This window comes from Phoxinus phoxinus (assembly GCF_949152265.1).
Source record: "Phoxinus phoxinus genome assembly, chromosome: 6".
Lineage (NCBI taxonomy): Eukaryota > Metazoa > Chordata > Actinopteri > Cypriniformes > Leuciscidae > Phoxinus > Phoxinus phoxinus.
In genome coordinates, this window is record NC_136881.1 from 11,516,142 (window position 1) to 11,533,630 (window position 17,489).

General features: G+C 35.9%; 1 protein-coding gene across 3 annotated transcripts in view; it reads right to left on the reverse strand.

Moving 5' to 3' along the window:
- dlc1 (DLC1 Rho GTPase activating protein) overlaps window positions 1-17,489 on the reverse strand; it is a 108,178-nt gene that overhangs the window by 60,855 nt on the left and 29,834 nt on the right. For 2 of the 3 annotated variants that reach the window (XM_079617019.1, XM_079617020.1), the window contains exon 6: window positions 11,497-11,530. In XM_079617019.1, coding sequence (XP_079473145.1) covers window positions 11,497-11,530 — 34 coding nt within the window. Of the gene's footprint in view, window positions 1-1,140; window positions 1,434-11,496; window positions 11,531-17,489 lie in introns of those variants that run through there. The other variant, XM_079617021.1, reaches the window with a different exon arrangement.

Here is a 17,489-nt window from a genome sequence, read left to right on the forward strand (position 1 = left end):
GGATAGGTTGTAAGCCCACACTATTAAATAAACCATCAGACCACACTGCTACTGGTCATGAAAATTTTAGTGTTTTCTGCATCCAGGGTGGGTTTCAAGCTTGTCTTGAAGTTTTTTTTTTTATAGCTATGAAAAAAAAATCCTCCCTTACTCGATGATGGCTCACTGTCTGACATATTTAATTCATGAGAAAGTGAAGTGCATGCATTCTAGCAGACTAAGTCTTGGAGAAGCACTATAGACCAAACCTTAGATGCACACATATCAAACCACATCTCTCTACATCCCTCTCATGCTCTCACACACACAATAAATCACTTATGATTTCCCGGCACTAATAGTCAGCCATCTTTAAAAGACTTCAATAATGACACATTTCCCGTCTTCTCCAGAGTTCCTAACTGACTATCAGGTGTCATGTTCATAATGGATTAAATCACTAAGGTATTCAAAATATCAGTACTTTATGGATAAGAGATAACAAAAAAATGAACTACGACCCAAAAAAAGATTCAAGTAGGCTATAGCGAACCCCTTTTAAGTCATGACATCACATTTCAATGATGCTAAAGTAGAACTTTATATTAGGTGTCTTTAACTACTATGTGCTTACATAAAAAAAGGTGTAAGATACAATACACTTCTTGTATTCACGTTGTGTTGCCAAACTATTTTGTTGCTATTGAGGTGGGATACAGGTAAAGTTAGGGACAGGTCAGTGGTATATGATTTAGGATTAAGGGTGGGTTAACATGTAAGGAAATAATCATTTAGATGTGATGACATGTAGCCTATGCATTGCATCAAACAATTAACTTAAATATTAACTTAAATGTTAGTAGTTAAAGATGCTTAATAAAGTGGGACCACACATTTTCAAAGCAAAACCGTGTTTTGTTTTAGGAAACTAGTAATACCATAGGTATCATGCTATATGAACACAGTTATCATTCAGTACAATGGTACATAAATTAGAGTCACATTTCTCTAATACTGTCACTATGGTACCATCACTGTTTTTGTAAGGTCAAATACAAGTCCACCACTTCTAGCATCACAACGAGGCCATATTCGTCCTTAGAAACATGTTTTGTATCACTCCCTCCACATTCGCACATCCACATCCACTCACACACTCACCTGTCAGCCTCTGGTCTCGTGTGTTTCCGTTAAACAGATCCAGAGCCCTGCAGGTGGAGTATCTGATGTGTTCACTCAAAGATCTCTGCATAAGCTGCAGTCGCATGGACCTCGACATCTTCTCCTGTGCTCTTTCGGCTCTGAACCCTCGTCCTCCTCCTTCACCCCTCTCCCGGGTCTGTCGTTCTCTACTCAGTCCATTTTCTATGTCCGGTTCAGCGTGCGTTGCTGCAGTGTGCATTAGGGAGTTCCCACTGCAATGCTCTCACATTCAGTCCTGCGCTACTATGTGTGTGTGTGTGTGTGCATGTAGGACAGAGTGCTTTCAGACTCAGGCCTCAGTGCCTCCGCAATGTGAATTTTTTCAAAAAGCCACATTTGTGTAATTTAAGTGCACTCGCTCGCTCTCTTTGTGTGTCCTTCAAGCTGCTACTTGTCTTCATGTTGTCAGTTTGCATTCGGAAACATCTAAGTGGCTGCACTGATGGAGGCAAAATGTGCGTCATCTGAATTCATCTTAGCGCATTCATTCATTCTGCTTGAGCGAGCATGTACTCTTACATGAGAGGAAGCCACAAACAATCGTCCTACGCTAAGATTACACATGCAACCAAAAAGAAGCAGGTGTTGCACATTGACAAGAACCAACCCACATTTGTTTCCTAGCTTTGAGGTACATTAAAGATAGGAAACAATTTCCTGCTCTAAAGCACAATACATATTCAACGCATCACATCTTTTCCAGGACACAACATAGACTCGTATGAATTTAGAAATATCAATGCATTATATTAAGAATAAAAAACATTTATGAAACAAATTGTTATGGTTTTGTCTGGTTTAGCTAACATCTGATTACATTTTTGTTAATTTAGGTACATCTACACACTTCTCTAAATTAGAGTGCCCTACCAGGCTCCAAATGGAAGTTCTTAGTTATGTAATATGTAAATGAACCGGATTAAGCCTGCCAATACAATAGATGTTGTTTTGCATGGCTGAACTGTTAGTAGATGCATGCGGCCTTTGGACAGGGAAATAACTTATGCTGTTGTAGCAGTAAACACAATAAAACAAATATAATATAATATACAGAGAAATAATTTGCAGGTTTAATTATTTGAGTTCACATTCACACTCGACATGCACTCATTCACTCTGCCTCTCTGTTCACACAGAACCACAACTGTCCTTGTGATTTATTCTTCACGGAATGCGTATGATTTATGGTACCTTATCTTTTATAGTTTCATAATTAAGTTTACAATGTCAAAAGAATTAAACCAGTAAAATTTTCCATTAAATATAACAGTGACCAGCAGAATGCTGTTAAAAAAACAACACAAACTCTGCTTCACTCCACAGAGGCTTCATTCAATATTGATTAATATTTTAAGATTTTTAATATTGAACATAAACATACAAAAGCAAAGATTTTTGAATGAATCACTTCAAACCTCTGTTTTGTCAACAATGAAATGGACAGTTTGAATTGATTCACACACAAATGAATCATAATTAACAACAACAGTATTTTTTTAACACTAGCAGAAGGGATGTGATCTGTGTGTGTGCGTCTGTGTGTGTGTGTGTGTGTGTGTGTGTGTGTGTGTTGGGGTGTGAAATGACTAGGTTTATGAGCATTCAAAGAGAGTTGATAATTGAAGATAATAGTAGCAACTGTGTGTTTAGAATACTTTGCCAAAAGGACGTAAATTTGGGATTAGTGCTTTTGCATTCCCAGTAATGCACCACTGAAGCGAGCGATGAGGGCTAATTGGCCAGCTAAGAGTCACACTACAATGGATGCTTAATAATAGCAACACACACACACACACACACACACACACACACACACACACACACACACACACACACACACACACACACACACACACACACACACACACACACACACACACACACACACACACACACACACACACACACACACACACACACACACACACACACACACACACACCTTACTTTATGACCTCTGAGGAAAAGCTAAAGGAGATACGCTTAATTTTTTCCTCTCTTTTCCACTCAAATCTAGACGATTCACTCATTAAAGATTGCACACAGCACCATGGTGTAAAATAAATAAGAACACTTCTAAAATAGTTCAATTGCCAAAATTGAGATTTAATAGCTGGAAATGACCAACAAATTAAGTAAAACAATTTTTTTTTTTAAAGTTTGGTGCAAACATACAATAGGTTTAACACAAAGTGTGCACATATAATGGGCAAAAAGCTCAACAAAAATAAAATTGTCTGATGAAGCGTCACCTGTGGTGAGAATTTTTTTAAGCTGTGGTATGTGGTAAGCAATTTTTCCTTTCTACAAACATACAAGAGATACAACAAGTTTAAATGTCTAAACTAGACACAAAATATTTATTTTGTTTACAAATATATATATATTTTTTAGTTTAACTGCCATCGGAAAGCATTTCAAAAAGTTAATTTTGGACCCCAATTGTGAGATTTTAAAAGTATACAATATTATTAATTTTTAATTAAAAAATTTAGTTATCAGCATAATTCATGAAGAGCTAGATCTAAATTTGTCAAGTTTTTAAAATAAGAGAACACGAATGCACACATTTAAACCTCACCCTCACAATCTAATTTTCAACAGAAAAACACAATCTTCTTGGAAATACCAATATGTCTGCCCATGTGTAATGTTAGAAGTCTGGAGACACTTCGTACTACTTTCAGCGCCCTAGCTGAGTTGTGTACTCAATCACTTACACAAATAAGACACACACACGTTTTTGGGACGCATCCAATCTCTTTCATTCATCTCTTCTGAACATTCCATTCCTGGAGTGATTGCATCAATAACTTGAAAAGTTCATCTTAGTGAATGAGGAGCCTGTGTTGTCATCTGAGAAGAACAAATGTCTCGCTCTGGCTCTAGAAGGGTAATCAATGTGTCTCTCTTTCTTTCGCTCTCTGTCACACCTAAGACACTGTTACAGAAACGATATTAGGGTGATGCTATTAAGATGAAGAGAGACAGATACATAATAAGCAAAAGAAAGCTGGTGGATCATCATGACATTGTGTAGCCGCCAAAATACTCAGACTGATGCTGATACTCTTAAAAGAGGATTACCTGTACACACAATGACCTATAAACACAAAACAATGGGGAACAAGTTCAAGAGGTAACATCTATGGAGTCAACAGAGTATTGAAGTCCCCACCCAAACACAGAGACAAGCAAACAAGCTGACATTAAAAACAAAAAAACTAAACTGGTCACATCATAAGACCCCTGCTGAGTATTGTGCTGTTGAGTCATGGGACAGAGATTGCTCAAGGCCCACATATGAGGCTAAAAGTGATCTTTACAGAAATCTGAAAAGCTAATATCCTGTTCTACAAAAACTGAACAAGCTGCTCATCCCATCAACTCACAATGCACGACTGTCAGTTTCCTGTCCAGCGGCCCTATATCTTACCACAGCCAGGGAATGACCCTGGGAACGGACACATGGGAATTTCCAGTGACATCCACTAAAAGATAATTCTCAGTTATCCAATACTACACAGAAATACCCAGAAACAGAAACATTTCTACCTATGGCACTGTCTTATTATCAAAAATAACATACAACTGAAAATAAAAAGGTTTTGTTATAAGAGGGTCACATTCAAACTGGCTTGGACACTTTTTATCAGGCCTTTATCATTTATTCACTAATATCAAGTGGCTTTTATATATTTATTTATTTTTCCAACTGTCATAGACCCATACATCAAATCATAACATTGTAAAATAGCCTAAAAACTGAAATATTACAATTTAAAACTATTATCATATAGATAAAGAGTGAAAAAAACGTAGCTATTGAATGGCAAGAGAAAGAAGTGTCATTTCATTTAAAAAATAAAATAATTTCCCTTAGTGCCAATGTGAAATGACACTGGTGGAAAAAAATACATAATTTTACTGTGTTGGACAAAAAGCACTTAGTTGTAAAAACTCCTCCAACAGAACGGCAGTCTTCAAACGAGTGCCTTACGAAAGGAAAACAGCACAGGGATTGTAAGTGTACGTTCTCCAAATTTGAACAGCTCAGTCTACTGGTTTTCTAATAGGGGAACAAAGCAGTAAAACGGAGAAGTCTGGGAGTCAAATGACGCAGCAGGAAGTGGAGAAGTAGAATAAAAGCAGGGGGTGTTAGCAGTGGAAAGAGGTTTGGGACATATTTAAAGTGATGAAGTGGCCAAGAATGTACCCTTGCTCAAACACTAAGTCTCTTTACCAATAATTCAAAGCCAATAAAACTGTGTGGGAAATAAAAGGCTAGGATTGTAAAGGCATTAAGTTCTTAGAATCAAATAAGCATGACAGACAAGCCTAAGAACACATTAGCTCCACGATTCAGACTCTCATTAATGCTATGCTACTATTGCCTCTGGACATGAAGATGACAAACATGAGATCAGGATTTGATCTGTTGAGAGAAGAGGGTTGATTTGTGTCAGCTGGGTTCTTTCATGTAAAACCGTCTCAGAAAATTGCCATTGAAATGTATGTGAATCGCTGGCTATAAGAACTCAGTATAGTTTTTTTTAGAGGTGATTCCGTGAATCACAGGTTAGACTATGAAAAGGGGTTGTTTATTGGGTTGTTTACTGCTGGGGTGCACATTTCTGTCACTTCACTGCAAACAATCGGCCCCAGACAACAATATGCAAATATGTGAATACCAGTGTTGTCAAAAATGAAATTATTTAAATGCAATTAATTAACATATTAGCTCAGCAATATGATTCTTATGAAAACCCTGCAGACAACCCAAGACAAATAACATGCTTGATATCTTTATGGAATATGCCATTATTCACACAATGCAAAGCAACAACCAGAAATATGGGCTCAGAACAACCCGAGGGTGAGTAAATAATGATGAAATATCTCTTTAAGTAAACCTGATATTAAGAATGAAAACCAGGAGAGAGAGAGAGATAATTATTTATGTGAAGACTTGCAAGCTAGAGATAACAAAACCCCAGTTCTGTGTGACAGGAAATGCAGGTAGATAATCATGACCTCTATGCAGACGAGGAAACCCATCCAGGAGATTTTCCAATAACAATCCAAAAAAAAAAAAAAAAGGAAATTTATTTTCTCAGAAATTGACTCAACAACTTCCTCTTTCCAGGCATACTTATAGCCTCTCAAAATGATGCCACCATAGCAATATATCTTAATCATCCAGATGGGAAAACTTGATGACTTAAGTGGAATTTCCCAGGGTTATACAGACAAAGATAATATCCGATCATAGGTCCAGTAAGTGGACTATTGATTAAACATGCACGCTTATGGAATATGACGTACATTAAAGGCACTATATGTACGATTTTTGGATATTTTTATATCCAAGAACAATGTTATAGGCTATGGGCTGTTATAGTCATGAAAGCTTCCTTCATGTACACATGTGTATTCTGTGTTCTCTCTTCAACTGAGCAAATAAAAGGGCTGTACCGTTTCAACTGGATGAATGCCGGGAATTGAGTGCTGATGTTTTCCCCTTTCAATATTAATATACAAAGCAGAAATCTTGTCCTGATGACCCTCCACCCTTAAAAGCAATTTATGAAAATTAAATTCCTTCTTCCTGAATGCCTAGACATTCAATTAGACACTGTAAATTAAAAAAAAACTTCTATCCTACCCAACTCAAAATTTTCTAGTGACTGGTCACGTCTAAATTTTTCATTTGGCCCAAATTAAATTCTGCTAATTTAATTTGATCAATTTGCAGAATTTTACTTGGGCCAATTGAAAAATTTAGATGTGACCAGTCATTAGAAAATTGAGTTGGAGAGGTTAGCATTTTTTACAGTGTAGGTTACGTTTAAAAAGGGTCCATCAAAATTATATAACCAGCTATTGTTTAAATATATTAAATACATACAAATTAAATAATAAAAGAATAACAGTCGAGAATTAAACTTATTTCTGTAGCTCTTTTCCATCTACTTACAGAATGTTAATACCAAAACAAATCCTTAACGACAATGTGAAGTTGTATTGGGCATATTCTTGAACCACATACAGATTAGGGATGGGTCACACAAGATGTATTTTTTTATTATGTAGCCTATTAAAGAAAATCAAAAATCAGCTCATTATGAGACAGATTAAGTAGAGGAATTTCAACACACAACTCTTTCAATAAGGTTACAACAAGCAACAAAATATTTATATCACATTTGTTTTATTAATATATACTTTTAAATATGATACTGTTCAATAAAAAAAAAAAAAAAAAAAAAAAAAATATATATATATATATATATATATATATATATATATATATATATATATATATATATATATATATATATATATATATATTGTTTAGCTTTAAATAAGTCTTATGTTCACCAAGGTTGCATTTATTTGATCAAAAAATACAATAAAAACAGTAATATTGTGAAATAATATAAACATTTTAATGAATAGTTTTCTATTTTAATATTTTTGTAATATATAATTTATTAATTTGATGGTAAAGCGGCATTTTCAGCATCATTACTCCAGTCTTCGGTGTCAAACGAACCTTCAGAAATCATTATAATATGCTGATTTGGTGTTCAATAAACATTTCTTATCAATTTTACAAACAGTTTTGCTGCTTAAAATCTTTTTGGAAAGATATAAGATTTTCAGAATTAATATAATACATACAGTATATGATATAATATAATATAATAATTTATTATATAAGAATTATTAAGTCCCTGCATTTGGTTGTTCTCCAGACGGTTTTTGAATACAGAAGAACAAGTCTTGTGGGAATGACCCACTAAAAAATCCTTTCAATTGAAACCAGCCTATGGGCTTCCAGTTCAGTTGTTCAGGCATACCATCATTATTTCTAAAAAAAAAAAAAAAAAAAAATCTAGTGGTCCACATTACTACCCTTTATAGGGTTGTATAAGGTACAAAAGTACCTTTATACTTTCATTACTACCTCAAGCTATTTTTCATTCACACTCTGCAATTTTCAAGCCAGGAGATAAGCATGGGAGGAGAACGCTCACTATAGGCCTGCATGTGTATGTAGTTGCTGCTTGTGTATGTGCAGTCATGGATTTGAGGAAACTGGTTGGTAGAAGTGTCAAGCTTGTGTGGCTAATCCCAGAACTGACCGTTTCTCAAGCACTCCGTTCAAATGTCATGCCTTTCCTCACCTCTCTCCCCAGATACTTTCTTCCCAACCTGTACCTGGACTGACCTGGCTGTACCCAGCTGGGGCTCGACCCCAGATGCAGGTGAGGGAGAGAGATCAGAAGTAAGCAATAGACCCATTGTCCTGGACCCAGAGCCTGAGCCGTGACAGGGGGGAATGGGTGCGATAGGGGTAGGAATGCTCTAGGATGAACGCACATCAAAGAACTACAGGCAAAAGGCAGGAGAGGGAGGCGTTCTGCGGACATGATTATAGGTACCGAACTCATTGGAGATAAGAAAGAATGAGAGGTTATTGTTGCGCTTGATAGGCACAGACACGAGATCAGTTTTGTAGTTTCCCTTATTAATGGCAGATGTTAGTGAGAATGCGGAGGCCTGATCCCAGATCAGCATTACGGGGATTACAATCAAGGTAATGTGAGGGAGCAAAGGCTTTCAAAACCGCCAACTGTGTTTTTCATTTCCTCTGCTGCCCTTCTATGGGAAAGAAAAGCCAAACTGTAATGTTTTATATTATCCTCAACTCACAGACCATCACCTGCCAAGAAACATGTATGTGTGCCAACAGTAGTGCTACCATTAAAACATTTTTTAGTATAAAAGACGATCAAAAACTGAATATAATGCAAACAGTAGAGCACAATTTTAATAGTACAGAATCATTTTATCCTTTGAACTACAAAAAAAGTTTTGTGTCAGTAATATCTTCTATAAATATTTCAATTTTAAATAAAATACTCTTTACAGTGGATTCTTCTACATGGTTATCTTTATGTGAACAAATGTGAGGCCCCCGTATAGTCTTCTAAAGATAAGATGCCATCACAAGATTAAAAACCTAAATCCTCAAGCCACATCCATTTGTCTACACCAAAGCAATGAAAAGTGAAGACCTCAGCAAGAAACTTGAGCACACAATGGTGCCCCAAATACCCCTTAAAACGACCCTGAATGCAAACTACAGTAACAATGTCAGACTTTCATGCCCATGGAGCTTGTGTTAGATAACAGGAACTTCTTCACTCATACAAACACACAAAACATATGCAAACACACATTCAAAATCACTGCTACTGGAGCCCAGTCTGGAAAGGGATAGTACAGTAAGATATGACGCCTAGATGGGCATCACTTTCCTTGCACAACATAAATACTGTTTGCTCCAGTGTTGTGACCCAAAAGTCATCGCCATAACAACCCGGAAATTAACCATGAATGCTCTTCATCTTGGGGCAAGGTTTGCGTGATGTAACCAGGCTGTGCACCCCACATTCCTGGCCTGATACAGAGAAGCTTTGATGTGCTTTGAAACAGGGGGCCATTGTGCTAAAATCTGGCCTGCATTTTATCATCCATCACACACCAGAATACCAAGCCGCAGAGCCACAGGGGGTCATTACATAACGCAAAATAGCCTACACGCAAATCCTGGAGCCCTCAAAATTCAGAGCTTGCTAGTGATATCAACAATATCTACACCACCAAAATCTGCCAGACCCTGGAAAATGCATGATGCAATGTCTTTTCATCCCTTTGTCTCCATTGCACACACACACCACAATAAGTACGTAGATGATGGAGACAGACAGTCTCCAGCTCCTGTTGCTTTCTGGTATTGATTCCAGGGAGACACAGGGGTCAAAGCAGAATGATCTCTTATGGCTCGTCTGGTGTCTGGTCAACTTGATTGACCAGAAGTTTCCCACCCACACTTCACCTACCTTTGGATATACATGCATCACTGGAGATTTCTGAAAGTCATTTTCACCACAGTGTCTTTTGAACCACATCTCAATTATGTATGTATTCATGTATTTGTTTATTTATTTATGTACGTACATATTTATTTATTTATTTTTATATTTATTTACTGCACAAAGTGGTCTGCTTTCGGCTAGCATTTTAGGTATCCTAAATACAAAGTTAAATAATATTTTCAAACTTTTTGGAAAAATTCATAACATTAAAGCTTTATTGTAAATGACGCACACAAATATTATGTTTACAAGTGATTTTTCAGTTTACAGGTGAACTTTTAAGATAATTTTTTAGATGGTAGATTATAGAATTTTGTAGATCGTTTTCTTCACATATTTTATCCCTAGAGCACATTGACTCTACTGTCTCCTTGGTAAACAAATACATGTGCACTAACAAAAAAAAAAAAAAAACTTTATAGCGGCAAAATTGTTGGTCATAATAAAAAAGTTTTTTTTGGAGCAACTGAATCCTTCCTTTCGAAATATTATCTATCTATCTATCTATCTATCTATCTATCTATCTATCTATCTATCTATCTATCTATCTATCTATCTATCTATCTATCTATCTATCTATCTATCTATATTTTTTTATGATAGTGAATGAAATTCACATTACAATTACATTTAACATGACAATTGAAACTCTCAACGTTCGATTATGGTGTGTTTGGTGAAGAGCATAGCAGCATTGATGTAACTGAAAAAACTTTTAGTTAACAAAAAGTACACAACAAATGACAACTGTACAAGTATAACAGTTGATTTATAGTAGTAAGCGAACATCAAATGACCACATGAGCAGCAGAGAATGGCTAACAGCAATCTGTTAATAGCTAGTAAGCTACATTTGTCCTTAGCCTGAGGGTGAGACAACCGAAATGCTTTGCCCCAACAAAGCATCTCTTTTAGCCAGCAAATGGTCATGCATCCATAAAGGAACAAAGAGGTTTGTTCTAGATATATATCACTCTTGTAATAATCTTTAATCATTTCCAGACACATTTACAGGTCTCTGTTCTGATAGTCTGACTGAATAACATCTGCTGGTGCTTTAGACAGATCCAGTGCTACCAGCTGACATCCTTTGGCGGGAAAGCATGGTTTTATGTCTTAACTTGACTCGGATTTACAAAATCTGATAAACGGTTTTCATAACCTTTAATATGATTTTTTACTATGATAAATTGGTGAGAAACAAATATTGAAAACATTAACTGAATATCATAATATTGGAAACAGCCATATATAACATTATCCTATTCTTTTTTTTTTTTTTGCTTTCCATTCTGTATCAATTTTTCATCGCTTCTACCGCTTAATGTAGGCTATGATAATACAACTTGAGATGATGTGGACTTACCTGCTCCATCTTTCTCAGAAAGTACAGCAGAGGTCTGAAAGAAAGTAAATAAAGAAAATCTTTAATTATATTTTGCAAATGACAAGGAAATACAATAAGATTTAAAATAGTTCACCCAAAAATAATTTACTCACCTTCAAGTTATTCCAAACCTGTATTAATTTCTTTCTTCTTTTCCCCCCCCGGCTGAACACAAAATAAGAGATTTTGAAGAAGGATAACCAAACAGTTGATGGGCCCCAATGACTTCCATAGTATGAAAAAAAAAAATCCATTCAAAAGTCAATGGCAATTTATCTGTTTGGTTACCGACATTCTTCAAAATATCTTCTTTTGATTTAAATTTTTGGGTGAACTATCCCTTTAAATCCCTAAAACACATTTTATCATGTCTGAAGGTCAGCTTAGATTTGAAATTCCTGAAATGGAATTCAGATACTGTTTTATGAATTCATATTTCACTTTACATCAGGAAGGACCAATACAACAGTTCAGTTTCACAATGTAACTCTATAAACATAGTTTACATTTCAAACCAAGCCAGTATAAACTAGGATACCACCTGTCCCCCTGTGAGTAAAACACTGTGTGTGTGTTTGTGTATGTGTGTTCATGCCCACCAAGTGCAGCTGGCCAAGAAATAAGGCCATTTGTGTAGCCTCTTCAACCTTGAAAACACCCTCCTCCTTATGAACCAGATACAAGATACCCCACCACACACACACACACGCACACACACGCACACACACGCACACACACGCACGCACACACACGCACGCACACACACGCACGCACACACGAGAGAGAGAGAGAGAGAGAGAGAGAGAGAGAGAGAGAGAGAGAGAGAGAGAGAGAGAGAGAGAGAGAGAGAGAGAGAGAGAGAGGCTTACATATACTCTAAAATGCTAAAATGCCTGATAGTCTGTTTTATCCTCATATGACTGAATGCGATTATCCATAATTTGTTAGATCATGTGTACTTACTGATAACGCTGATAAAAGCTTGTTTTTCAACAAGGAGGGTATGAGACAAAAAGAAACCGCTGCATAGTTTTACCATGTCGGCACGTCTCAGTGGAGAACACAAACGAAAAATACCCAAAAATTGTGTCTAAGTGATTATTTTAGCCACAGCATTTTGCCTGGAAAAAATATTAATCTACTTTGCAAAGGCAATAATATGCCTTCCAAATTTAGCACATTTGTGGATTTGGTTAATGATGACCTTTGCGAAAAGGCTCTTCCTGTGTTTAAACAGAAAGTTTTGGTGGGACATATTGAAGGGCTTTAGTTATGTCACAACAATAAGCCATGGTTTTCCATGCTTGTCATGCTAGTCAGATCCAGGTGGTAGTTTGTGTGGGGGAGATTTTCATCGCTGATAGCATCTTATTGGACACAATAGTGTAGGATGAGTTGTCAATACAGTTGGTCTATTTTCCTAGAAAGGAGAGATTTTAAATGCATAGTATGCTAAAAAAAAAATCAAACTGCTGCATGTTTAGGAGTACAATACAGCATATTAATAGCTAACTCTTTTATATATGTATATATGTATATACATACTTTTATATATATGTATATACATTATATATATATATATATATATATATATATATATATATATATATATATATATATATATATATATATATATATATATATATATATAAAACAAAATAAAAATATTAGATGTAAAAAAAAAGTTTTTTTGAAAAAAAAAAATGCTGCCTTGGCAACTGACTGAAATAAGTTTAAGCTGAAGTACTGAAATAAAAATAAATTAAAGCTAATTAAATATTAAAACACAAAAAAATAAAGAAAAGGACGAGCAAACTAAATTTTACTAAAACTAAAACTTATAAAAATAAAAAATATATTTTTTAAAAAGTTATTAATACATACTACAATAATAATTAATAATACTATAATAAGAAATAAAACTAAAATAACACTAGCATATAGATGACCTCAAAGCTAAAAGACATTTTTAGACTAATTTTGATTTAATGGGGCCTCTAAATGACTCTTTCCTGAAAAAGCAATGGCTATTTATAACTGTTCTTTTGTTAGTTATTGTTCATTATTCATTTGTGTTGACTTTTTAGTCAGACAGAACAGGAATCTCTGTGGTTCCAAAGGAATGTCGGGGTCTCAGTCTCCGGGTGACCTTCATCCACAGAACTCCTGCTCTGTCCACTGATCTTTGACCTTGTGTAATCCCAAAGTCCCTGGAACAGATCATACTGACAGAAACACCTCCATCATCTGCCTCGAAAGAGCGGTGCATCCTGTTATATGAAGAATGCGGCTTTCTCCTCAAAACATCAGACCATATTCTTCTTCTTTATCTATCTCTTTCGTCTGTCTTCTTTCATGTTCTATCTCTCTCCTCAATTCCTTTATTGCCCTCTGTTATCACATTGTCTTATTTTATCTACCTTTGTTTTTTTTTGTTTCCACATTCTTTCTCTTTTGTTAACATACCCTCATCATTGCGTCCACCCATCCTCCCCTCATGAAGCCAGATGCATGCTGGGTATTATATACATGTATGTGAGGGGTGCGAGTGGCTTATCTAAGGAGTGTTATCTAAGGAGTGATTGTGATCTTAATGCACATAGTGTACCAAAGACATTCTAAAATCACACATCTGCCTTCTTCGTTTTAATGTATCGCATATGTCCCCGTTATTCTCATTGCAAAGCATGTGCATGACTATAAAGAGATATGGAAACATTCTTAAAGGGTTTTTGGTGTGAATGACAAGCAAATGTTCAAAGGTGAAGTGTGTAATATATATGCCTCTAGTGGCACCCAATGGAATTGAAAAAAAATCTTTTGCAGAAATGCAGTAATTTCCTTGAACACAAGGTTGGTTGGACAAACTGATAGTCCCACCTTAAACTATCATTGGTCGAGTCATTAGCCCATTTCACACATATAGTCTTTATTGTTTGATCATCCCTTATGCCTGTCATCACAGAATTGACCATTATTTTGGTGCTGATGTGTGAATGGTCTCTTACCGGTAAAAAGCCAGAACGATATTGCTTGTGTGAAGAACAGCATATTTGTGTATTTACCGGTAAAATCATGCTGGTAATTTTACGGTAATTTACCGGGATTGCTGTGTGAAAGGAGCTATTGTTGCAATTTGACTGGTCAGGATTTGGCTAACTTATAGCTTTGGCTGTGTTCACGCCATGTTGTCATTACCATAAATAAAGCTCTGTATGCTTTCGAATCGCTCTTGTGGTACTTTGATGTCAAACACCTATCAGTCTGCACAGCGCCGCTTCAAGTCGAACACACTTTAAATCTGCAGCAGTCGGGTGGAACAGCGGCCACGTGGTACAAGTCGTAGCTCTCAAAGAGTTTACATTTTGTAATCACAAGTTTTACAAGCACGCGAAGGCTTTTTACAGTTCAGAATTGTTACGGTAATTACGAGATGGCGTGAACACACCATTTCTATGCATTAAGCTGGCATAAGAGAGAGTATTTCAACATTAAACTGCACACTTCACTTTTATTACCCCTCATTTCTGAAATGCTCAGTAGACTAAAGACTTTTCCTCTCCTTAAAATATATTGTACCCAACAACGCTATTTTTCCATAGCTGAGGACAAATCCACCCATTCCATTCCTTGTTGATGGTGCAGATACTGAGGTCTGGATAAAGAATTGTCCTGCACCCAATCTGTCTAGGGAACACACACACAAACACTGACACCAATACACACATGGGGTTACTCACATATACCTGAAAATGGTTTATCTGAATCACACAGATTCAGACATGGACATAATCCTTATAAAAAAACAAAACGACGATGGTTCTCAGATTTACGGCTAAATAATGACCTTGGCAATGTTAGATAACAGCAAAAAAAGTCCCATGCTGGCACACTGAGAGCTATCAACAGTAAATAACCCATAAACACGCATTCATACACATGCATGCCATTGCATGATTGTAATATATTGCACAAGATATACCTCAACGTGCATTAAAAAGTCCACAACCCGTCAACTCAGGTTTCGCAACCATAATGTGAAATTATGAGTCTGCAAATACTATGAAACATGATGCAGTATAGAGAGTTAGCCATATTATCATAGTGTGACTGTGACCACCACAGCAACACACTCTACATTCCTCTATGTGTGGGCCTGTTGTTTTCTCAAATTCACAGAATCAACTCAAGGCCACCGACAGTAAAATACTATTAGGCCTAATACTTCGGAGAACTTCTGGCATACTCAGAATAACTATATCCGAGTCAGAGCACTGTTATCATGTGCTATCCCAAACACACCACCCTCACACGAGTGGGAAGATGGTTAAAATGAGCTCAGAACAAAAGAAGAAAAGATGGAGAGGAAGCAGGGAATGAGGTGGCAGGAAATTAGGACAATGTGATAAATTAAATGAATAAATAATAGAAAGAACAGCAAAACAGACAAGCATCCCCATTATTATCTCTCATGAAATTACTATCATGCGGCCTGTTGAAAGTACACTATTACTTTTACAAGTGATCGAACAAAAGATTCCCATAGATTTACATTGAAGAAGAAACTCGAGCAATTTCAGCCAACTACTTTCAGCCAACAACTCTAGAATCATTGCAATGACGAAACTTGAACTGAAAATATAGAACTTCAAAATTTCACCGTCTTAAAATTGAGTGTGGAAGAAATTGTTTACAATGTAGTAACTCTTCAGGGTCCATCACACTTGCCCGGCAGCACTGGACCACCCAAGTACACAAATGTCATATGTTACATTTCAGTCATGAGAGTGAGAGGTTTTTTTGGTATGTGTGTGTTTAAGTATGCAATCGTGTGTGCAAGTATGTGTCCCCAGTCATTATGGGGCAGGATTGGGTCACATTTTTTGGCCTGAAAGGTCCCTGGGCACAGGTTGTCACGGCATTAGGGATCAGAGGTCGTATCAGGTGTCCAACAGAAAAAACAACGGGCAGAGCACTCAAGTACTTATTTACTGTGTGTGAGTGTGTGTGTTTGTGTGTGAGTGAGAGAGAAATGGGATAAACATTGAGCAAAAACGCATTTAAACAGTTGGTAGGGTAGAATTATGTGGATTTGAAAGTCAGCATTTACTTAGTTATACAAGAAATCAAACATGCAAAGATTAGCTATCATAAATTAATACTCCAAAAGCCAAATATGTTTTACTCATCAACAACTAACATTAAATTCAGCAGACTTGCACTGTTTTTGAAACCAAAGAAACACAAAACATTTGTTTAAACATTAGGGTAACAAGAATATAATTTTAGAAAGACATTCCTTGTGAAAAATGCAATTTGGTACATTTAAAACATCAAACTGAAATGCAATATAACTGTTCAGTTAGTACTTTATATGTGCTTTTGTATGTTATACAACACATCAAAATAATTGTACTTCTTTAAAGTATATGACAAATGGTTATTAATACAATGATTTAAAATATACTTTAAAGTACAACATTTAATTTAACTTTATTCCAAAGTGTCCTTTAAAAGTGTGGGTCAAGAAATATAGTCATGCAAGTGTGCTCTCTTCAAGTATGTTGCATTTATTTAATTAATAGTATATTATCTGCAAGTATATATTTTTTTTTTAATACAATAATTTTAAGATTTTAAGTACAGTACAAGAGCACATTCAACACAATTAAGTGCACTTCTTTTTCACAAGGGGTTATATGTTAAAAAGTGAAAAACGAAAAATGTTTTTACTGGTATGCATTATTATGATATGTACTGGGAAACGTATTATTTTTTTATTTTTTTCAATTTTAATTTTAAGAATGTTTTCTGTGATGGATAGGTTTAGGGTTAGGGGATACAATCTACAATTTGTACAGTATAAAATCATTATCATAATCATCTATATGGAAAATCCCCATAAAACATTGAAGCGTGTGCGTGTGTGTGTGTGTGTGTGTGTGTGTGTGTGTGTGTGTGTGTGTGTGTGT